General features: G+C 42.9%; 1 protein-coding gene across 1 annotated transcript in view; it reads right to left on the bottom strand.

The window, feature by feature from the left end:
- The window catches only part of syk (spleen tyrosine kinase), a 24,649-nt gene extending 430 nt beyond the window's left edge, over positions 1–24,219 (bottom strand). The window contains exons 1-13 of the mRNA XM_052050165.1: positions 24,057–24,219; positions 20,321–20,798; positions 20,069–20,229; positions 15,845–15,983; positions 15,384–15,465; positions 15,245–15,291; positions 14,205–14,267; positions 14,035–14,125; positions 12,853–13,012; positions 8,304–8,513; positions 6,172–6,361; positions 376–516; positions 45–157 (exon numbers count right to left, since the gene is read on the bottom strand). Of these exons, the coding sequence (XP_051906125.1) occupies positions 45–157; positions 376–516; positions 6,172–6,361; positions 8,304–8,513; positions 12,853–13,012; positions 14,035–14,125; positions 14,205–14,267; positions 15,245–15,291; positions 15,384–15,465; positions 15,845–15,983; positions 20,069–20,229; positions 20,321–20,722 (1,799 nt within the window). The 5' untranslated portion in view covers positions 20,723–20,798; positions 24,057–24,219. The remainder of the gene's footprint in view (positions 1–44; positions 158–375; positions 517–6,171; positions 6,362–8,303; positions 8,514–12,852; positions 13,013–14,034; positions 14,126–14,204; positions 14,268–15,244; positions 15,292–15,383; positions 15,466–15,844; positions 15,984–20,068; positions 20,230–20,320; positions 20,799–24,056) is intronic.

Below are 24,219 nucleotides of genomic sequence, written 5' to 3'. Positions count from 1 at the left end.
ACAGATGACTTTTTTGTTGGTTTGTTTGCTTATTTGTTACTTACTCATACGTCCAGCAAGTCTTCATGAGGCTGTCCATTTCTTCTGGACAGTTCGGCGGGGCATCCATCCGCCTTCCACTCTCAATCAATTGCAAAACGTTATTTCCTCTCATTCCCTGTGAGAAGTACGACATTAAGATGACACGAGGCTCTTACCTGGAGCACAACGTTTGTGCGGGATTTAATTACATGACTATTTCTTCCGAATCACAAGGCAATTGTGAATTCATTTCAGACCTGCTGTGAGCAGGGAAGAAATGACCACACAGCCAGAATATAAATCTTTCTCGCTACCATTATGAAGCACCATTTATGAGACACTTTCAGTTCATACCCTGTATGGCTTCTCTCCGTAAGAGTACGCTTCCCACATGAGCACCCCGAAGCTCCACACGTCACTTTTGGTTGAGAATTTGAAGTAATTGATACACTCTGGAGCGTACCATTTCAGCGGCCACTTCCCGTGGCCCTTTGCCTGTAGGAACATTCACATCATCGCCAATCACAAAGAGGTGAGGCCATTCAGCCTCTAACATCTATCAGCTTTCTTATAGTGTTCGTGTCTTACTTCAGTGGCATAGTTTTCTCATGTAAGAACCTGATCTACTACACACCGTGACTAAGAACCATGTCAGCCACAGTTAGGACCACCATTTTGTTTTTAACTGACTGCATCTAATGTATTGTTTATGTCATGGGTAATAAATAGGAAGACATTTATTTTGTACATTTGTACAAAATGGTTATTTTGTACATTTTATCTGTATCGTCTGACATTCATCTCATCTGGAATTGTTATGGACATATATGCCTACAATATCGGAATAGAGTAACGACTGGCGACCGGAGTTGCAATTTGCTTGGCAAAACTTAGGAGAACTTGACTGTCTTGGTCTTCAAGAGGGGGAAAAAAACTTGCTTTGATACGCAAAGTGGAGAGGCTACCAAAATACGGTAAGTGATGGAAATAGCTCTAAAGATTCTTGAATTTGAACTCAGGGATTATGTTTTCAATGTAATCAGCAAAATGTGACAAGCCACATACAAGGTTTGTAAATTATTGATCAAAGACTTCACCTGACTTCATTCGTCATTACAAAATTCACAAGAACAAGTGGGCTAATGTAACAATTTAGCTAACTGACTACTGGTCAAACATTAAGGTTCATGTCGATTTGGGCCTTTAATTAACTCTTTCATGCACCCTGTAACCTTATACTGTAACATGATCATCTGTCCAAGTTATAGGCAAAAGTAAGACTGGTTTGCGACCACGAAAGCAATGCGATCGTGAATGCAAAAAGATAGCAATGCCACAAAGGTCCGATATATCTGTCTGCACTATAGTACATAGTTTTAATATGGTGTTCACACCACATAAAGAGGATAATTATTCATTTCACGAGCATATACATGAGTGGTTTTAAATGTATGACATGACTGAGTGGTTGAAATAACAAAGAGGATGCACATTTTCAACGCCACCTTGCCCTTTGTGGAAAAGGTACACACTCCTTGTTAAAACATGAATTAACAATGGCTCATCACATTTTGAGGGGAAATCTGTCTTTATTTGTTTGATGATCTCAACCATTAAAGTGAGGGCAAACTACGATCAATTTTAGGAGGACCCAAACACTTTTTCAGAGCCCTTTTATTTGTGTGCTAACGGGTAGTGGGAGTTAAGTAACAAGCAAGTTATAATTCAGACACAAATTTAATCTTCAAGTTTCAAGCAAGTTACTGTGAAAAAAATCAAGCAACTTGAGTCAAGTCACTAATTGGATTAAGCAAGTGAAAAACACATGGGCATTTTAAGAGTTTTACTTACACTTACACATATCCGCCACAATAGCCACTTTACACTTGGTATCTGTGGTTGCATTGGTTAGATGTGTGAACACATTCATAATCATATATATTCATTCATCTTTCATTCATCTTCCGAACCGCTTGATCCTCACGAGGGTCGCGGGGGGTGCTGGAGCCTATCCCAGCTGTCTCCAGGCAGTAGGCGGGGGACACCCTGAATCGGTTGTCAGCCAATCACAGGGTACACAGAGACGAACAACCATGCACACCCTCACTCACACCTAGGGACAATTTAGAGTGATCAATCATCCTGCTATTATTTATATATCTAGTCTAGGGTTCAATAATGCCACGCATGTTTTTGGAATTTGGGAGGAAACCGGAGCACCCGGAGAAAACCCACACAGGCCTGGGGAGAACATGCAAGCTCCACACAGGGAGGCCGGAGCTGGAATCGAACCGGTACCTCTGCACTGTGAATCCGACGTGCTAACCACTGTACTACCGGGCCGCCTTTATTTTTATTTATATATATATATATATATATATATATATATACACACACACACACACACATAAAAAGAGCTGTCAGTTTAGCACGTTTTTATTGGCATTAATTTAAATGAATTTTAAGGGGATTACATTTTTTCTCGCGAGATTAATGCGGTATACGTCACAAGCGGATATTACGTTGCTCTATAAATACACCAGAAACAAAACAACAAGCGCTCTGCAGAAGTCCACGACCATGTCTGTTTTGCCAGCCACTGCAGCGTGAGACACCGAAAACGGAAGAAAAAGTTTATGGATGGAAAGTTTACTTTTAAAAAGTTGCCAGATTGCTCCACTGACAAGACCAACGTTACCTGTTCTTTTCTCTGTGTGTATCATTAAGGTATACGATATATGCCACTGACGCGATTGTTACTTGTTTGGAACTATTTTGTGTGGAAGGTTACAGCGTTCCGTGTCCATATAAATAGAGCGGGTGGAGCTTCTCTGTGTTCGTCTGACAGTGACAGTGCGCTACAATAGTAGCGACCGAGCGAAAGTAAAATGTCTCCAGTGTTGTCATCGAACCAAGTGTAGTCATTCGAAATGAGGTCTACACAAAACCGTAGAGAGACTTCCGCGCAAGAAGGACCAACACAATCAACATAGCCTGACATAATGAAGGACATAATGAACACTGGTGTCCGGTGTCTCGTTATTCTTCAACAAACATACAGAAACAGACTGCTGTGTTCAAAGCAAACTTGAGAAAAATGAAGTATGCAACCATGGTTTAAATCCACTGTAGGCTGAGTACTAGTGTACCTTAGATGTGCACTTTATAATGTTATATTGCTCTGTTTTGATTTCATAAAAAAGCTGTTAAAGCAGCTGTTGTGTGACAAAATATTTTTTTCACCGTTATTGATGGACAGTAATATTGTGTGAGAGATTATGTGTGAATAACTGCACCAAGTGAAAAATGTTTATGTAAAATTCAAAATCGAAATTGTTATTTCAGTAAATATTTGCATTTGGCACATAGAAAACTGATTCATGATTCCATGTTGATGAGAGCATTAAAATGGCGGAAAAATAGGACAAAAAAATGCAAAAGGAAATTCAGAAACGATAAAAAAATGTGAGTAATCACGATTAATTTTTTAGTTCATTTGAGTTAATTATGACAGTTGCATTTTTAATTAGATTAAAGTCCAGTGGTTAGCACGTCGGCTTCACAGTGCAGAGGTACCGGGATCAATTCCAGCTCCGGCCTCCCTGTGTGGAGTTTGCACGTTCTCCCCGGGCCTGCGTGGGTTTTCTCCGGGTGCTCCGGTTTCCTCCCTCATTCCAAAAACATGCGTAGCAGGCTGATTGAACACTCTAAATTGTCCCTAGGTCTGAGTGTGAGCGTGGATGGTTGTTCGTTTCTGTGTGCCCTGCGATTGGCTGGCAACCGATTCAGGGTGTCCCCCGCCTACTGCCCGGAGACAGCTGGGATAGGCTCCAGCGCCCCCCGCGACCCTAGTGGGGATCAAGCGGCTCGGAAGATGAATGAATGAATGAATGAATAAATATTGTAATTGTTTGACAGCTCTAATATATATATAAACTGTATATATAATTCTTTTTCAATAATTCCAAAAAAACAATCTCTGTATTGTCTATGATGCTACATTATTTTCTCAAATACAACCAATATGAAGTTGAGTCCGTGTTTATACACCTGTGAGTGAGCTAAATTTTGGAGTTAGCCTAGCTTACCTTTCTTTGTGGGTTTTACAGTGATGGATGAAGTTAAAATGTTAGAGGCATCTCACTTTGAGTTGCAATCCTTGCATCTTGTCATTCTATTCTATCCAGTTTTATTAAAAACACAATCCTTGAATAATCCAGAAACCACTGTACCGGTGGGTTTGCGAGGTTCGCACGTCCGATACTGTAGTGCCTTGACAATGTACTGGGAGTTATTATTGTCATTAATACTTAAAATGTTGGAACAATGAAGAACAAATATAGTAAAAAAATAAAAATTAAAAAAAGCACATTTTTAAATATTGCGTTGTTAATTTATATAAGATGAGAAAACCTTTATTAGTCTCGCAATGGAGAAATTCCCAATTCACAGCAGCAAAGTTATGAAAGGAAGAAGTAGAACAATAAAATATAGGAATATATATGAATAACACAGTTTTTTTGTTTTGTTTTTCTCTCACCTCCCCTGACGCTCACCAACCTGATCACTTAAAAGCTCTTTAGAATTTAAATAATAGTCAAGTCAACAAGTCAAGTCAACAGTATTTATAGAGCACTTTCAAACAGCCATCGCTGCATACAAAGTGCTGTACATGGAGCGATTTAACATATACAATAAACAGTAAGACGAATCAGTAATAAGTAATAAGGCGGTAGAAAGCACCAAGCAGTAAAATCAAGAGCAAATCTAAGTCATGCTGAGTCAAACGCCAAAGAATACAAGTGAGTTTTGAGGAGGGCTTTAAAGATGGGCAGCGAGGAGGCTTGCCGAATGTTCAGTGGGAGGTCATTCCAGAGAGATGGACCAGCAACAGAAAAGGCTCGATCCCCTCTGAGCCTCAGTTTAGTTCTTGGTACGTCTAGCAAAGACTGGTCCACAGACCTGAGGCGCCGGGCAGGGGTGTAGGGGCGTATGAGCTCAGAGAGGTAAGGTGGCGCGAGATTATTCAGAGATTTGAAAACAAAGAGGAGGATCTTAAAAATAATTCTAAAATGAATGGGGAGCCAGTGAAGGGATGCCAAAGTAGGAGTTATATGCTCCCTCTTACGAGTACCAGTCAAGAGGCGAGCAGCGGCATTCTGTACCAGCTGAAGGCGCTTGATGGAGGACTGGCTGATTCCAAAGTACAGGGCGTTGCAGTAATCGAGCCGGGATGTGACAAAGGCATGAATTACTGTCTCAAAGTGTTCATGTGAGAGGAAAGGTTTTATTTTGGCCAGCTGTCTAAGGTGAAAGAAGCTGGATTTAACAACGGCACCAATTTGCCGATCGAGTTTGAAATCACTGTCCAGTTTAAGTCCCAAGTTTGAGACCGTTGATTTCAGATAAGGAGATAGGGGGCCCAAGTCTACAGGATGGAATGTACAAGGTCCACTGGGGCCAAACAATATCACCTCTGTCTTCTTTTCGTTGAACTTCAAGAAATGTTGTGCCATCCAGGTTTTGATTTCTTCCAGACAGGATAGGAGTGGCCTTAATGAGAAGGTGTCTTTCTTGCTCAGTGGGACATAGATCTGGCAGTCATCTGCATAGCAGTGGAAAGGAATACCATGTTTCCTTAAGATGGAACCCAATGGGAGCAGATACAGCGAGAACAACAGAGGCCCCAGAATTGAGCCCTGTGGAACACCACATGACAGGGGAGCAGTGCGTGATTCAGAGCAGCCAAGGCTGACACAAAAGGTCCTGTCAGCTAGATAGGACCTAAACCAATCAAGAGCACTCCCGCCAATGCCCATCAAGTGCTGCAAACGAGTCAGCAGAATACTGTGATCCACTGTATCAAATGCTGCAGTTAAGTCCAATAAAACCAGACACACGTGGTCTCCAGAGTCATTTGCCAGGAGGATGTCATTAGAAACGCATAACAGGGCTGACTCCGTGCTATGCATCGTCTTGAAACCTGACTGGAAGACCTCCAAGATGTTATGTTCATCCAAGAAAAGTTTCAACTGCATGTGCACCACTTTTTCCAGAATTTTGGAAATGAAATGAAAGGCAGTTTGTACCGGTCAGTCAGAAAGGCTTTTTAATTTATTTTTTAAATTCCCACCCAGAGTCTGCAGTTACCTTGTAGTAGTTCTCGTCCTCTGCAACTACTTTGGAAAGACCAAAGTCACTGATTTTGGCATAGTGCTGTGTTACGAGCAGCACGTTCCTCGCAGCAAGGTCTCGATGGACGAAGTTATGCTCCTCAAGATACTTCATCCCCATGGACACCTGGTGCACCAGCTCCGTGATGTTGGCAATGCTTGCTTGCCTGTGTAAGAACAGTCTACTGTTTTCATGTAAAGGGTGCATCACGTTTTAAGGCGCATAGGATAGAAGCTACAATAGTGGCTGCCATTGCGTTATGCACCAACGAGATGGAGCTACACTAAAAGAAATGCAATACAGCTTTATTTGCAGGATATAGCACTTTCACAAACTCTACAGCTGTAACAAAGTGCTTTATAGAACATTTAAAATACTATGTCCAAGAAATTAGAATATCGATCCTCATATAAGGTGCATCGGATTATAAGGCGAGCCGTCGTCATTTAATTGAATGCTTTATGGTGCGCCTTATAGTGCGTTTTTAAAAAAAATCCTCGTCTCACCCCCCCTCAGGTGGTGTCCGTCCCTCATTCAGCTCGGGTCCTCTACCAGAGGCCAGGAAGCTTGAGGGTTCTGCGCAGTATCCTTGCCGTTCCCAGCACTGCACATTTCTGGACTGAGATGTCCGATGTTGTTCCCGGGATCTGTTGTAGCCACTCATCTAGTTTGGGGGGGTCACTGCCCCGAGTGCTCCGACCACCACAGGCACGACTGTCACCTTTACCTTCCAGGCTCTCTCCAGCTACTCTCTGAGCCCTTGGTATTTCTCGAGTTTCTCGTGTTCCTTCTTTTTGATGTTTCCATCACTTGGGACCGCTACATCCACTACAACGGCTTTCCTCTGCCCTTTATCTATGATCACGATATCTGGTTGGTTCGCTATTACCATTTTGTCAGTCTGGATCTGGAAGTCCCACAGGATCTTTACTGTCATTCTCCACCACCTTCGGATGTGTTTCCCATTTTGACCTTGGGGTTTCCAGTCCATACTCCGCACAGATTTTTCGGTAGACTATGCTAGCCACCTGGTTATGGCGTTCCATGTAGGCTTTCCCTGCCAGCATCTTACACCCTGCAGTTATGTGTTGGATCATCTCAGGTGCCTCTTTGCACAACCTACACCTTGGGTCTTGTCTGGTGTGGTATATTTGGGCCTCAAGGGCTCTGGTGCTCAGGGCCTGCTCCTGAGCAGCCAGGATGAGTGCCTCTGTGCTGTCCTTCAGGCCAGCCCTCTCGAGCCACTGATAGGACTTCTTGAGATCAGCCACTTCAGTTATGGTCCGGTGGTACATCCCGTATAGGGGCTTGTCCTCCCATGATGGTCCCTCTTTCAGCGCCTCATCTTCTGTTCCCCATTGTCTGAGACATTCTCTGAGTACGTCATCCGATGGAGCCTTCTCCTTGATGTATTCATGGAGCTTGGATGTTTCATCCTGGACAGTGGCTATCACATTCACTAGTCCCCGGCCTCCTTCCTTTCGGCTTGCGTACAGTCTCAGGGTGCTGGATTTGGGATGGAACCCTCCACGCATGGTTAGGAGCTTTCGGGTCTTAACGTCCGTGGTCTGAATCTCTTCCTTTGGCCACCTTATTATTCCTGCAGGGTATCTGAACACTGGCAGGGCATATGTGTTTATTGCCCGGGTCTTATTCTTGCCATTGAGCTGGCTTCTTAGGACTTGCCTCACTCGCTGGAGGTATTTGGCCGTAGCCACTTTCCTTGTTGCCAGTTCGAGATTGCCATTGGCTTGTGGTATACCAAGGTACTGTGGCATACATGGGAGAGATGCGATATATATATATATATATATATATATACTGTATATATTTTTTAAAACACACACTTTACCTTTAGTAGAATATAAGTATTGCAAAAAATACAGATAAAACAACGACCACAACTGAGGTCTTGTGACTTAGGAGACATCATTTTCCAGAATTTTAACATCAAATTTTGAATTCATCAGTTCATCACTTGAAGGCATTTCAAATATTTTCCTTCTATGTTTGCTATGTTGTCATAGATGTTTCTGTTTACCATGTCGGAGGAAAACCAGCACAAATGTGAACAAAGCCCACTGAAGTTCATCTTCGAGAATACATACTTGTTTTTCTGCAGGAACTTGTGAAGTGGCCCCAGCTCGGCCAGCTCCATGACTAGCATGAGGCTCTCTGCGTCGCAGATGCCGATCATCCGCACGATATAAGGATTGTCCAACTGCTGCATGACGTTTGCTTCTCGCAGCATTTCCTCCCGAAGTGATGTGCCGCTTTCATCGTTTTTCAGGATTTTCACGGCAACTGGCTGGTTTGTCCTAATGTACAAGGTGGATTAAGTCAGTGGTGCGCCATCACAGTCAACAAGGCCTTCTCTGATGAGCTAAACAATAATAGCAGCATTCATTCATTCATTCGCCGGTCTCTTTTATATTCACAAGGGTTGCGGGGGGTGCTGGAGCCTATCCCAGCTGTCTTCGGGCTTTAGGCGGCGGACACCCTGAACCGGTTGTCAGCCAATCGCAGTAATAGCAGACCTGACCTACCCAAATTCTAAAAATTGTTCCTTGAACTTTATTGCCAAACTGCACTGTTTTCACTTCTGTAAATGATTGTTATAATTTTTTGTACAGCAGTGCTGGCGAAGGTAACTTAAAATACATTCGAAAGTGGACTGTTTATTCAGCCACCCACCTTTAAAATTCCTGGTAGTCCTTCAAAGGCCAGTGAGTAAGCAAAAAAAAAATTTGACTAGAAAAACACGTCTGCAGCAATCTGCACACATAAATACATTAAATAATCATTTCATAAGCATCTCTGGGGCGGCTCGGAGTGGTCCAGTGGTTAGCGCGTTGACCTCACAGTGCAGAGGTTCACTTCCAGCTCCGGCCTCCCTGTGTGGAGTTTGCAAGTTCTCCCCGGGCCTGCGTGGGTTTTCTCCGGGTACTCTGGTTTCCTCCCACATTCCAAAAGCATGCATGGCAGGCTGATTGAACACACTAAATTGTCCCTTGGTGTGGGTGTGAGCGAGGATGGTTGTTCGTCTCTGTGTGCCCTGCGATTGGCTGGCAACCAGTTCAGAGTGTCCGCTGGCTACTGCCCGAAGAGAGCTGGCACAGGCTCAGGCATACGCGCGACTCTTGTGAGGATGAAGTGGATCAGAAAATGGATGGATGGTGTAGTAAAATTATCCAAGGGAAAACTGCCACCAACACTGCAAAAAAAAAAGAGTCTGTTGTATTGACTGATAAGAAAGTATTGATTTTGGTTGCACACATTAAAATCATGCTTCACCAACATGATTATCGCACCAATTATATATATATATATATATATATATATATATTTTTTTTAATCCTCATCTTACACCCCCTCGGGTGGTGTCCGTCCCTCATTCAGCTCGGGTCCTCTACCAGAGGCCAGGAAGCTTGAGGGTTCTGCGCAGTATCCTTGCTGTTCCCAACACTGCACATTTCTGGACTGAGATGTCCGATGTTGTTCCCGGGATCTGTTGCAACCACTCATCTAGTTTGGGGGTCACTGCCCCGAGTGCTCCGACTACCACAGGCACGACTGTCACCTTTACCTTCCAGGCTCTCTCCAGCTCCTCTCTGAGCCCTTGGTATTTCTCGAGTTTCTCGTGTTCCTTCTTTCTGATGTTTCCATCACTTGGGACTGCTACATCCACTACAATGGCTTTCCTCTGCCCTTTATCTATGATCACGATATCTGGTTGGTTCGCCATTACCATCTTGTCAGTCTGGATCTGGAAGTCCCACAGGATCTTTGCTCCGTCATTCTCCACCACCTTCGGAGGTGTTTCCCATTTTGACCTTGGGGTTTCCAGTCCATACTCCGCACAGATGTTTCGGTAGACTATGCCAGACACAGTGGCTCTCACACAAACTAGTCCCCGGCCTCCTTCCTTTCGGCTTGCGTACAGTCTCAGAGTGCTGGATTTGGGATGGAACCCTCCATGCATGGTTAGGAGCTTTCGGGTCTTAACGTCCATGGTCTGAATCTCTTCCTTTGGCCACCTTATTATTCCTGCAGGGTTTCTGATCACTAGCAGGGCATAGCTGTTTATTGCCCAGGTCTTATTCTTGCCATTGAGCTGGGTTCTTAGGACTTGCCTCACTCACTGGAGGTGTTTGGCCGTAGCCGCTTTCCTTGTTGCCAGTTCGAGGTTGCCATTGGCTTGTGGTATACCGAGGTACTTGTCGCTGTCCTCAATGTCTGCTATTGTTCCTTCAGGGAGTGAGACCCCTTCAGTGCGGACTACCTTTCCTCTCTTAGTCACCATCCGAGTACATTTCTCAAGCCCAAATGACATCCCAATGTCGCTGCTGTAGATCCTGGTTGTGTGGATCAGGGAGTCTATGTCCCTTTCGCTCTTAGCATACAGCTTTATGTCATCCATGTAGAGGAGGTGACTGATCGTAGCTCCATTTCTGAGGCGGTATCCATAGCCTGTCTTGGTGATTACTTGGCTTAGGGGGTTCAGTACTAAGCAGAACAGCAGTGGGGAGAGTACATCACCTTGGTATATGCCACATTTGATGGACACTTGGGTAAGTGGCTTGCCATTGGCTTCAAGTGTGTCCACATCCTCATCGAGTTTGCAACGAAGGCTCTTAGGGTCCTGTGCACCTTATACAACTCCAAGCATTCAGTGATCTATCTATGTGGCATCGAGTCATAGGCTTTCTTGTAATCAATCCAGGCTGTGCACAGCTTGGTATGTGGGGACCTGCAGTCTTGTGTGACTGTTCTGTCAACCAGGAACAGATGTTTGTCTCCTCTGGTATCTCTACCAATGTATCTCTACCTTCTGTGGTTCGCTCATGTATTGTTCCATGTGTCCACTTATCTTACCCGCAATGATGCCTGACATGAGCTTCTATGTTGTGGAGAGACAGGTTATTGGCCGGTAGTTGGAAGGGACTGCACCCTTTGAGTGATCCTTCATCATCAGGATCGTTCACCCTTCGGTTAGCCATCCTGGGTGAGTCCCATCCCTCAGCAGCTGGTTCATTTTTGCTGCTAGGCGCTCATGGAGTGCTGTGAGTTTCTTTAGCCAGTAGGTGTGGACCATGGTGCTGTCCAGTTCTTCATATCTGAGACTCTTTCCTGTATGTCTGCCACTGTTATGGTAACTGGGTTCTGTTCAGGGAGGTTGCTGTGCTCCTCTCTCAGGGTCACCAGCCATTGTGCACTGCTGTTATGTGCAACCTCCTTCTTCCATATGCCTTTCCAGTACCTTTCAGTTTCTAGTCTTGGTGGGTCAGCTCTGTTGTTAGAACCCTGCCGCTGAGCGTACACTTTCGCAGGTTGTGTTGCGAACAGCCTGTTTATTCATCTGGCCTCATTCTCTTTCGTGTACCGCTTTAGGCGCTGGACAAGGCTTGGAGCCTTTGTTTGGCAGTTTCGAGTGCTTCAGGTATGGTCATCTGGATGTACCCCTCGGGTGTGTGTATATATATATATATATATATATTTGGTGGAACATAATGTTAATGCATACTACCCGAAGAGAGCTGAGATAGGCTCCAGCACACCCCGCGGCCCTTGTGAGGATAAAGCGGCTCGGAAAATGGATGGGTGGAAGCAGGTGGTAAGTATGATGAATTTTTCTTGAATTACGTTTTTGCCACATTATTGATTCCGAATTGCTCCAGACAATTAGACCTATAGCATTGTTTTGTCTAGTATTCGTGGTTTCTCATCTTAAGACACATTTTTATTCGATGGCTTTTGACTCAGCATGAGAGTCTGTATTGTTTTAGTGTTTTGTGCCGTTTCCTTTGTTTTAGCTGGATGATCCATTTCCACGCCACGGACGACAGCGCATTGTATGCAACAATGGTTGTTTTAAAGTGCTCTATAAATAACATTGAGGCGAGTTTCTGTAATTGCAATGTGATTGCGGTTGTATTAGGATGTGGATTAAGTCATATAGACGCTCTGCTACCAAATGTATTGCCCGCCATTTGGGTTTAGTAGTTGACTGTGCTGCAGCTTTAATTGATGATTGAACATTTTGGATAAGTTTTCCATTGACCACTATTAATGCAGAAAATTTAGTTTTTAAAAAAACTGCCATTTTTAGTATCTATTTTTGGAGTCTGTGTGCCATCATGCACAGAAAATATATTGGTATATTTCATCCATCTATCCATCCATTTTATAATCTGTTTATCCTCACCAGAAGCTGAAGCTTATCCCAGCTGTCTTCGGGCAGTAGGTGGGAGACACCCTAAACTTGTTGCCAGCCAAATGCAGAGAACACATCGATGAACAACCATTCGTGCTCACCCTTACACCCAGGGACAATTTAAAGTTTTCACTTAACCTACCATGCATGTTCTGGAATGTGGGAGGAAACCGTAGTACCCGAAGAAAACCCATGCGGGCACTAGGAGAACATGAAAACTCCACATAGGAAGGCCAGAGCCGGGATCGAACCCTGCACCTCGGCACTGTGAGGCCAATGTGCTAACCAGTTGGCCAATGGACCATTGGAATGGCTTATTATATTCCTCAACGATTAATCTTGAAAAACTTGATAATCTTCATATTGCCAAACAATCCTAGAGAGGTGCCACAGTGATTCAGTCAAAGAAGAAAAGCAAAAGATTTATGAAAAATGTTGCTTGCATTTTTGTCTTGTAGAAGCCCTTCCTGACTGTACCGAAGTTCCCTGAACCCAATTCTTCATTCTCTAGGACGAGCTGTTCAGGATTCACGATGGAGCTCCTCAGCTCATCTGGGTCTGCATACGTTCTGTCATATACCGGTGTGTCCATCGGCAATGACTCTGGCAGAGAAATAACTTGGCATTAATCATAACGATTAAACAGTTGTGCCACTCTTGTACTGATATCAGGAAATGTATACAGTGAAACTCCTCTACAACAAAACCTACATGGGCGAAAATACACCCTAGTGTGAAAAAAATCTTCATGCATACTACGGGAAAAAAACTGTTGCGTTATACAAAATCTTTTTCTCTGCTCTTGCCTCGTGACGAGATACACTACAACGAGGCCTAATCCAACAGCGACCTCTACTGCTTCGTTCGGAAACGGCAACAACAACCACCACACTGGTTTACACATGTGCAGTACTCCAGGAAGTATTTGTTATTGTTAGTTTCAGACGCAGCAAAAACGTTGCTTTGCTAAAATGGCTATAAAACGGACCTTTGGATGGCAAGCAGCTAAGACAAGAAGAGCTCTGACCCTGGAAGAGAGGGTAAAAGTGATCAAAATGAAAGCTGGAGCAAGCAAAATAAAAGACATTATCCAAGAAATTGATTTAAGTGCAAGTGAATACTGATAGTAAATTTTGCAATTTCTTTCCCTTTTTTCTTTCTACACTGACTATATGAAGTCAAATAAGTGTTCATACTTATGCACTATTGGAATAAAAATAAAGAGTACACATACGTTTGTGTGTGCGTTTGTTTACATTTGAGATCAAATTTGCTACAGTGAAAACCCCTAGTGGTGAAACATGATTTCGTTGTAAAGGAGTTTAACTGTAGTGGAGTTGTTTTTTTTTTGCTTATGATTTATTCCCCCACAACAACAACAAAAACCATATTAGAGTATAATAATATACTATCCATTTCAGGCACCAAAAATGATAACCTGTAACCTGATCACATGATAAACTGTCCACTGTAGTAACCGCTGTCCCTGAAAGGGTTAAAATATCTAATGTGTCTCAGAAAATCTTTTACTGAACAGCTAAGGGCTTTTGTTTCAGTAAAAATGTTACTCTCAATGAAGTGGTTGTCCTACAGTAAGAAGATATTATATATACACACACACACACCTATGGTTACCACCCGACTGTTGATTGGCAGTTGCGCGTCATAGGGATTGGGAGTACTGGAGTCTTTGTTTTCATGTCGAGATCCACGGCTCTGAGGTCATAAGAGATGAAGGTACAAGGATAAAAGCGGGTAGCAGCAGCTTTACGGCAAGGCAGCAGTGTTCGGTCACCTTTTGTCGGCCAGGCTTGGGAACAGTTTTAATTTTGGCAAGAAATCCCCCTGCTGCATTTTGCTAAAGGACAAAGTCAGAGAGCGAGCGGTTATGAATGTGTGTCATACAAAGAATCCATTTTTTTCAGTGTAATGAAACCCTATTTTGACAAAATGTTATATTAAAGAGTAATCAATGAAGCAAACACACATTGTTAGTGGCACATACTGGAGCGGTTCAAGAACACCACTGAAGCTGATTATTCATCCGCCGCACAATGAATTTAAATAGAATGCTCATTTGTAATCATTGAGAGGGAAATGTTTTGGATGCTGCTTCAGTTCTCACTGGGAATCCTCCAACTATTTATGACAATGTAAACATGCCTTACCTCTGAAGTCAGTTCAAATGAACCTTTTTACTCGGCGTAAAAACAGGCCCAAATCCATTTTCGGGCCTGGGCAAGTCTAGTTTTCCGTGTTTGGGAATTTGGCAGTCCGCGTTGCGCCTATTTGGGCGTCCCGGCGAATGGATTATATTTCTTCTGTTGATGTTATTGTATCTCATTCATAAATATGGCAACGGTATAAACCACTTCCTACGCTGGACAGTGGTTCTCTGTGTCCCATAGGAGGAATAGTCGCAACTTCCTCCAGCCAATTTAAAGTCATCTGCCGTTGATGTCTGCTTGCAGTTCTATAAATACGTACTTTGCATGCTTCGACCTCCTGAATGAGCAAATCAGTCCCCTCCTTGCTGAAGTTAGTGTTTCTTCCACCTTATTCTGCATTTCTACACTTTCTATACAAGTCATGTGTGCCACATTAAGCTGCTTTTTTTCCAGATTTTTTTTTTTAATAAAAGTGTACGTGTGTAATGTACAACCATTCCGTTGTAATATAACTGCAATGTTGGCAAGTGCATATGGACATCTTGCAATCCCTTTCTTAATTTCCTCTAACAACTTTCGATTGTCAGGGACAAATGTCCTGTCCTGTAAATAGGTCCAAATATATGAATGGCACCCAAAGCATGCACAGCACATCAATAAAACTTACAAATATAGACGCAAATCCAGAAGTATCCTGTGGTAGCAGCGACTGTCCTAAAAGATACGAGAACAAGGGAACATGTGAAGAGCATACCAATTCATATTTTATTTACTTTTAAAGCAGCTTTGTATACATATGTTTGTACCTGTATCTCCATCAGGTTGTGGACAGGTTTCAGTGAGAACTTGCAGAAGGCCATCTGGTTTATACGAGTAGTGTTCCACCAGCTGGTGTAGAGAGAGAGTCTTACGACCATTTTGTACAGCACTTTTTATGCAGCGATGGCTGTTTGAAAGTGCTCTATAAATACTGTTGACTTGACGTAACAAAAACATAACATTTTATATCTAAAAAATGTTGGGCTCTTCAATGCAATAAAAAAATGTTTGCTTTCTCATCCTCTGTTTTGCATCTTTTGAAAGTTCAAGGGAGGAATTTGCTAGTGGTAGGAGTCTCTGATGGCTGACACGACACAAAAGTCAGCCGTTTTTGAGAAGGAATCCAGCATTTTTGTGTCAGTGGAAATGCAACTTTGATTACATGCATTCATAAAATACTGACATTTTTGACGAGAATGTTCTACAAAGTCAGAAAGACATTTTTAACCTGCCAAAGAGTGTCAAACTTCTTGCCGTCTGGAATTGAGAGCTTGCCAGCTCTGTCCTGGTCAATGCGGTAATGCATCACTTCTCCTTCATGTAATAAACAAAGAGCGTAGGATCCATTCACATCTCTCTGGCGGATGCTGAAGACAGAAGAAAATCAAGGGAAGGAATAGGAGGGGGAAAAAAATCAAAACAATAGGAAAAAGCTTTGGTTCATCTGCCAGCCAGTATTGTATTATGAAACATTTTTCTGGAATGAACGACAAAGCCATAACCTTGATACAGTAGTCACTTATTTTCTGAACAGTATATACAAACATTACTCGCGTGTATTATAGCTTTGTATACATACTTTCATTCATTCATCTTCCGAGCCGCTTGATCCTCACTAGGGTCGCGGGGGTGCTGGAGCCTATCCCAGCTGTCTCCGGGCAGTAGGTGGGGGACACCCTGAATCGGTTGCCAGCCAATCGCAGGGCACACAGAAACGAACAACCATTTGCACTCACGCTCACACCTAAGGACAATTTAGAGTGTTCAATCAGCCTGCCACGCATGTTTTTGGAATGTGGGAGGAAACCGGAGCACCCGGAGAAAACCCACGCAGGCCCGGGGAGAACATGCAAACTCCACACAGGGAGGCCGGAGCTGGAATCGAACCCGGTACCTCTGCACTGTGAAGCCGACGTGCTAACCACTGGACTACCGGGCTGCCTTGTATACATACTTTTATTTGAAAATGAGAGAACCTCTAAAGTAAGTGAAGCCTCCCTAAATGACAGTCAAATCCTCCTCAGCCCCTCTGGAGAGGGAAAGTTCTGTTGCAGTACAGGTTAATGGTAATTGTCCCTAGGCATGAGTGTGAGCATAGATGGTTGTTCGTCTATGTGTGCCCTGCAATTGACTGGTAAACAGTGCACCCCGCCTCTGCCCGAAGACAACTGGGATTGGTTCCAGCATGCCCTGTGACCCATGTGAGGATCAGTGGTTCAGAAAATGGATGGATGGATATGTAATAATGTGATAAGACAAGTAAACATTTATTTGATTTCGCCGCCATAACGCCTCAATGAGGGACCGATAACCATAAAGTGGCCCGCGACAACAATTTCCTTGACACCCCTGGTCCAAATCCATTGTCAAGAGGATTCGGACATATCACGTGTTCCAATCAAATCAGACATTTTGGAAATATAAAACAGTTTTCGGTAGTTGGTGACATAAGAGATCTAACAGTCACATCTTTGCGTACTGTCATTCTTCCTCTTTTATGGCTATTTCAGGAAGCGCTGAGCGGAAACCGCCTGTCCGCCTATATGTGTTTGTGTGATCTGTTTCTTCAGCCGACCACAACCTTTTCTCAACTGAAGCATGAGCAGTAAAATATACTTCTCATTGTGCGCTCCAAAAAAAAAAAAAAAAAGGAAGAAATGTACTCCACTATGTGCTACCGTGTTATACACTGTACGTGGTACTCTGTAAATCCAAGTACTGTACAATTTAAGGATGTGAATTTGGGGAATACTTAAGCCTCAATCAAGTATTCATTCCCTTGCAATTATTAACCCTTTCTGCACCCTGTAACTTAATAAAATGATAAGCTGTCCACTGTCGTAACCGCTGTCCCTGAAAGGGTTAAATATATCAAACAACAACTGTCAATGACCACGTTGTGGTACCTGGACTTGTCGCTACACGGCACATTTAGAGACTGGCATCTATTCTCACTCCCATCCATCACTGAGTGTCAACTGAATACACATTCTTTGCACCGGAGTCAGGCGTATGTGCCACCACACCATCAGTGACTACCCTACTGAAAAAAGAAAACGACATACACCAGCATAGTTTTGTTGGGTTTTCATGCTGGTTTTGCTGGTTTAGCAAAAGCAAAACAGCGGCAGCAGAAAAAGCAAATCAAAACAGCCAAGATTCAAACAACTGGTCACTGAGGAACCCAATCTACAAACTGATCCAAAGGGTGCCAAGCAGGACCCGCATGTTGCTGGGGCCCAAAGGCTGGTGGTAGCTGATGACCAGCTGGTCCTCCTGGTGTATTTGTAGCCAACTTAGTCATTTTGATTGTAGGCTAATATAGCTACATAGAGCATGTGTTTACTTCATTATAAGGCTTTTAATTTTTTTGCGACTCCATACATATTTGTTTTTGGTCCAATATGGTTATTTCAACATTTTGGGTTGCCGACCCCTGGCATAGCTGATGGAGTGGGTTGCCCATTCACTGAAGGGTTGAGTGTTTGAGTCTGTGCTGCCTTGGTGCACTTCAGCTGTTGCTGCTGTCAGCAGAACTAAAACACAACATAACCATTTTTTGGGGCTTGGTTGGATAAAACCTTGTCAAATGTACTGTATGTACATATAGCACAGATGAAATGTATTCCCTCTCATCATAAAACAAGAGGAGAGGAGACCATGTGGGTCTAAAATTAGATTTGTTGTTTGTTTTTTTTAACCAGGGATTTATTGTGGCGTACTGTACATCCTTGACTAGTTGCCAACAATATAATGTCCAAAACATGGACAAACAACAATTCACACTCAGTGAGTGGAAAATGGTTCGTAGCTGTTGGAGAGGTTACAAAAGTTTTACACTCAAAACCAAATCTCATTGGTTTAAGACAGAACATTAATTTTAGATTGTATTTGCCCATTACAATGGCATTTTGCAAATAGACAAAACTGCACTCGTAAAACTGCTAGGTCAAAAGTAGCCAGAACTGGGTGAACTAGCTCACCCAGCGCTGGGTTCAAAAGAGTCTGAGCCAATGCTGGTTTAATTATACTCAATGCATTGGATTGAGGATATGACCCAGCATGTTAGGTCAAGATTTTGATCCAACAAGGGCTAAAAACCACCTCATGACCTTAAGTTACCAGGAAATTCAATTACCAGGTTTTCAGCATAGCTGTGGTGAGAAATAATGCTAATTTTATCACCAACATTTTCTAAGAAGTAATTTTGGCATGTCAGGGGTTACCAGAGCAAGTCACTCACATGATATGTTTCACACGGATTATACGACAGATGCCGTTTCTGACATTACCCACCCATTCTTTGTGGTTGGGCAAAAATAACCCACTCTGCTCAAAATTCACAGCTCCCCAGCAAGTGGGTTAGAGAAACAATGCAGAATGTTTTACAATTCAGTCCTGTATGTGAAAATACTGTAACTACTTGAACTAACGACTGAACTCTGATTGTTCTTAGCTACTTAATTAGAATATCACACACAAGTAGTTTTCCAAAAGGTACCAATAAAACAAAAAAATTAACTATTCTCTCTCCACTGATTGCCCAATGAATGATTGAAGTGATGCAGTAAATATAAAAATCAGTCAACTGTGAACAATGAAACTCATATCTCATTATCTTCAGTACATTCATTCATGCTGTTTATTACAGGCATGGATCAAATGCCTAATATTTCAACATTTATCATTTCACTAAGATTTAACTGAAAACCATAACCATAAAAGTTATACGCAAATAAATACACACATAAAATATTAGGCTAAAAAAAAATTGTGGATTTTTCTTCTTGTGGCAAACATTCGAAGGTAATACGAATGCCAATATAAAAGCAAAGTTGTGAAACATAATGTTCACATTTGAGTTTAATCCAACTTAAAATATAAAGTGGACATGAATAATTTGTGATGATAGTAATAATTCTGCCGTCTCCATCAAATGACGATATTGAGGAGCCATCATACCATTGGTACAAAACATTTCTACCTCCTCTCTCCTATAAACAGAGGAACGAGGATTTAGGAAAATGCAATTAGAGGCGTGCAATGAGCCCATAGTCATTCCACTCGAAGCAACCCCAGCTTATATTCACCCCCCACGAACACGTGGCCCATGTTTTTGACAGTCATCAGCGAAACGACGGCCCATCTGAGAAGGTCCTTCGATAGGGACCCAGTTAGTGCCGATTCCAGTGATGGATAAAAATCCACACCTGTCTGTTTGGTCAGGGTTTTTTTTTTTTTACCGTCATTCATCATTTGTCAGCAAAATGTCTACCTAATTACTGTAATAAATTGCAACAATATTGTATTTTACACTCTGAAGCCCCTTTAGATGATGGAAGTGCTATGTTTGCTTAGATAATAAAATATAACTTGAACTGGATTTATCAAACTTTCTCCCTGCATTCACTGCGAATACTAAAGACAGACATTAGCAAAAAAAAATACTCACAGAAATTTCCCATTGGTACGGGACCCTTTTTGAAGCCTTGGCTCCGAGTCCTCTCGAGTTATTTTTCCATGGAACCAAGGCATTCGTTCATGAGCAGTTGTCGCAATCAGCTTCTCCAAATGCGGCCTTTGGCTGATAATGGCTTGTTCCAAAGCTGTTCCCTGCTCAGAGAAATTAGGATTTAGACCTTCTTCAACAATTACATGATGCCTTCTTAAGTAAAACCGTTTATACGATTGACTGCTGTCCCACCTGTAAATTCCAGGTCTCCTTTACATAGTCCTGGATCAGTTTTTCCTTCAAGTCCTCAAATGGCCCCACTTTAGGCTGCATGTTCTTGGGCCTGTTGCAGGGCTTCTTGAGCCGACACACAAGGCCGTCCATCTCCTGAGAGTGGTAGTCGATCACATCTATAGGGCTGCTGTGGCTTTTACCACCGACAATAGCGTACGTTTCATTGGATTCTCTTTCAATGGTGTAGTGGTAGCAGCGGCCAGAATGTAACACAGACAGGGCAAAACCTCCCAAGTGGTTTCGACTTTGCCGTAGCAAATACAAGCCGCTACCTGCGCCTGGCTGCTGCAGATACTCCTCTGCCTCCTCTCTGGTAATGTTGCCATAGAAGAATGGCAGACTATTCACTCTGTCGGCCATCTTGGTCCACTGATGGTGGTTGCCTTCAAAAGGTCCACTCACAAGGTTGCTGGTGCACGACCACGATATAATCCACCTAAAATACAAACAAATCTTATTGCAATCCAGTTAATTTCACAGGTGGTCAGTCAAATTCAGCTCAAATGAAGGAAACAAATGCCAAAATGCATTGGATGATGCCGGTTCAGGTAACATCACACCAATTTTGGTAAACAAAATTTTAGTGACAATTGAGTGCAGTTTTCTGAAATTAGGCGAAGTTAAGCTTTTCTACAAAATGTATTGATTGGCCCTGTCACAGCCACATTACAGATGCGAAGGGAGACATTTTTCATTGGGTTCGCCAACTAAAGAGCAATTTGAACCAATTCATAAAAGAAACCGGGCAGCCCGGTGGTCGACTGTTTAGCGTGTCGACCTCACCGTGCAGAGGTGCAGTGTTTTATTCCGGCTCCGATCTTCCTGTGTGCAGTTTGCATGTTCTCCTCGTACCTGCGAGGGTTTCCTCTGGGTATTTCGGTTTCCTCCCACATTCCCAAAACATGCGTGGCAGGTTAATAAAATGGTCTAAATGTCCCTAGGTGTGAGTGTCGGTCCTCTTAGTTCAGACCGGGTGGCTTGTATCTCAAGCGATACGTCAGTACGTCCGCTATTTTGGATGTGGTCATTTTATTAGTCATACAATTGGCAAATTTGATTTGTAAAATTGAATTGCAATGACATAATGTCACCAAAAGCTGTGGTTCCGTTTTAATCCCCTGGGCTCTGTCTTGATGATACATCTCCGAGGAGCAAGTGAACACGGGATCTTCACATATCCCTTCACTTTGCCCTATCCAATGTGGCTGCGGCATCGATGTACACCAGGTGGGCTCTATGCATCTGTTCTGTAAATGTTGTTTTTAGTAATATTTGCTCACAGTGGTCACAAAGGGCGCCATTTAAGACTATTGACTAAGAGCTGCAGTGCTGCCTGAGAATAGTACAGTAGCATTTCAAAAATCTAGAGCAAAGTAGGTGTTGTCTGTACAGTATTAAGCCTTTCCTGCACAAATAATGACAACCTGTAACCTGATAACCTGATACGCTGTCCACTGTAGTAACCGCTGTCCCTGAAAGGGTTAATAATAATTGCCTCCGCCATGCATTTAATGTGTTCACATTCAGGTTGAGGTCTGGGGACAGGCCTGTCTCAAGCTTTGGGCTTTCCCAATGCAGTCGGCAGAATGTAAAAAAAATCTCATCCACTACATGTTGGGGTTGCTTGACACAATGCCACGGTGGTGGAGTCAAAAGAGAGCAAATTGTTAACATTTTGAAACCACCTAAAGATTGTACAGGGAAGTGACATCAGGAACTGCACCATAGCAAGGCCTCTTTACGAGGGAGGTTTTGTGGTGACATAGGCGCAGATGTGGGCTTACCGGTAAGCCGGGCTCGCTACCTCGGAAGTTAGTGGCCTATGCCTCCCTACATGAGTAGGCAACTGCGGGGTATCATCGGTGCCATCGATCCTGACCAAATCATCAAGGGCACCTCCATCAAAAGAATGGAAGATCTCTTCGATCCACAGAAGTACATGGCAGAAGCAGGGAAAGCTACATGCAGGTATTACAACACTAGACAACAAACAAGCATGCAAGCAAGCTCTTTACGCTCAGGATCTAATCACAGAAAATGACAACCTCAAGAAAGTCCCCGCTGAGTTTCAAGGAGTCAACCAGAAAACGTGGCGTGAGATGATTTCGACGACAGTGCTGAGGAACATTCAAAAGTCTCATAATGTCTCTGCCATCATGTCTTTCACAAAAGAAAACGAACAGATATCTTGACCAAATGTTTGACGAGCACTTACAAGACCTTTGCTCAAAAACCTCCAACCAAAGGCTGTCGGAGCTGCCAAATGTGTGTTTCAGTCCGATGAGTCTCCCCAGCATGTCTGTCCCACCAAGCCAAGATGACAAGTCACAGGGAGAGAAAATTTTGTGTGGGGGGTGGTGTTATTAAATCTCAGAACAAGTTGCTCCCAGACAGTAAAAATGGGCAGCTCACAGAAGATTGGTTGTCTCATCTACCCGAAACAATTCACAAACAAAAAATAGGAATAATAACACTTGTCTCCAGCAAGGGTGAACAAACTGTTTGTTTCCTGCGGGTGACTTAATCCCGGCTTGCAAACACATTTTATTTGTTTCTTGTTACAAAGAGAGCCATGCTAACAGCATCCACTCCAATTTGGGCAGCCCACAGCCACTTGACAATTCCACGAAATGTTCCTGGTAAAGGGTCACTGTTGGATTTATTATTGTTTAGTAATCATACATTCACGTATTATTCGGTTGATTCTCGTGTCGTCATTTTATGCTCGCAATGAAGAATGCTTCTGCCTGTCAGTATAGTTTGATTTTGCTTGCAAAGAAGAACGCTTATGCTTGCAATCATTAGTTGGCTTTGCCTGCAATGAAGAACGCTTATGCTTTCAATAAAGATTTATCCTTTATTATTTACTCACATCTATAATCATTATATGTTCTTCATTATGTGCTCACTTTTGCTTGCTGTACTGTGTGAGAAGTTAGGGTCGCAACCACCTTTCCGAGGACGTGGCTGGGAAGAGATAACTGTTAAGACTAAACAGCGAGCAAGGCTGAACCGTGAATGGAGACATCAACACCAGCTGCAACGGGATGTTTATGTCTATTTGCACACATGTACGTAAATTGCACTCACATACACACACATAGTCAAACAAGTTCAGAGTGTGTTCAACAGCCCCCACCCTTTAGGTTGGACACACCTATGTAGTAGCTTTTCCCAATAAATGAGGGGGTGAAGGGGGAGATCGTTAGGGTTCCGTGTGGAGAACTGAAACCGAACGCTTCTCCTCGTTCCCTCCTGGTACCAGAATCGAGTCTCCTGTCTCCTCCTTTTGGTTATTCTTGAGTGTCAATTTGGACCAACCTGACAGTCACCTTTGCACATTAGGACTTACTTAAATTATGCCGTATTTTAATAAAACACAAAACAAAACAAAAACATTACAATACTAGCAAAGGGAAGTAAAAGCATTTTTTTAAGGATTGCAAAAAATAAATAAAACTACAGATGGAGTAAAGATGGCTTGATTTGGAGCATTTTTGGTTCGCAAAAGAAACATGGGCAACGGTGAAATATCAAGATAATATTTTCATTTTCTGAGAGTGCAATAAAAGACAAAAGGTAAAAATGAAGTGTCACGATATCTCCCACTCATCATCCCTCAAAATGATTTGTTATATGGTGTATAAAAACCATTGAGCAGAAAATATTAAATAAACAGATGTCTTACACTTACTGAATGTCCGGTTGTGAGGAATGTGTCCTCTTCACTTTTTCAGGCAACCCAACGCTGCAAGCAACATGGTCCAGTTCAGCTGGCAACCGACAAAGAAGACTCAGTATTTGCCGCTGAAACGTGAACACATTTGCAAGGTGGCGCTCTGAAACTTCCTTATTTC

Source organism: Hippocampus zosterae, chromosome 18 (assembly GCF_025434085.1).
Source record: "Hippocampus zosterae strain Florida chromosome 18, ASM2543408v3, whole genome shotgun sequence".
NCBI classification, from domain to species: Eukaryota; Metazoa; Chordata; class Actinopteri; order Syngnathiformes; family Syngnathidae; genus Hippocampus; species Hippocampus zosterae.
The sequence above is the reverse complement of the archived record's forward strand: the minus strand, read 5'-3'. Positions and strand labels throughout refer to the sequence as shown.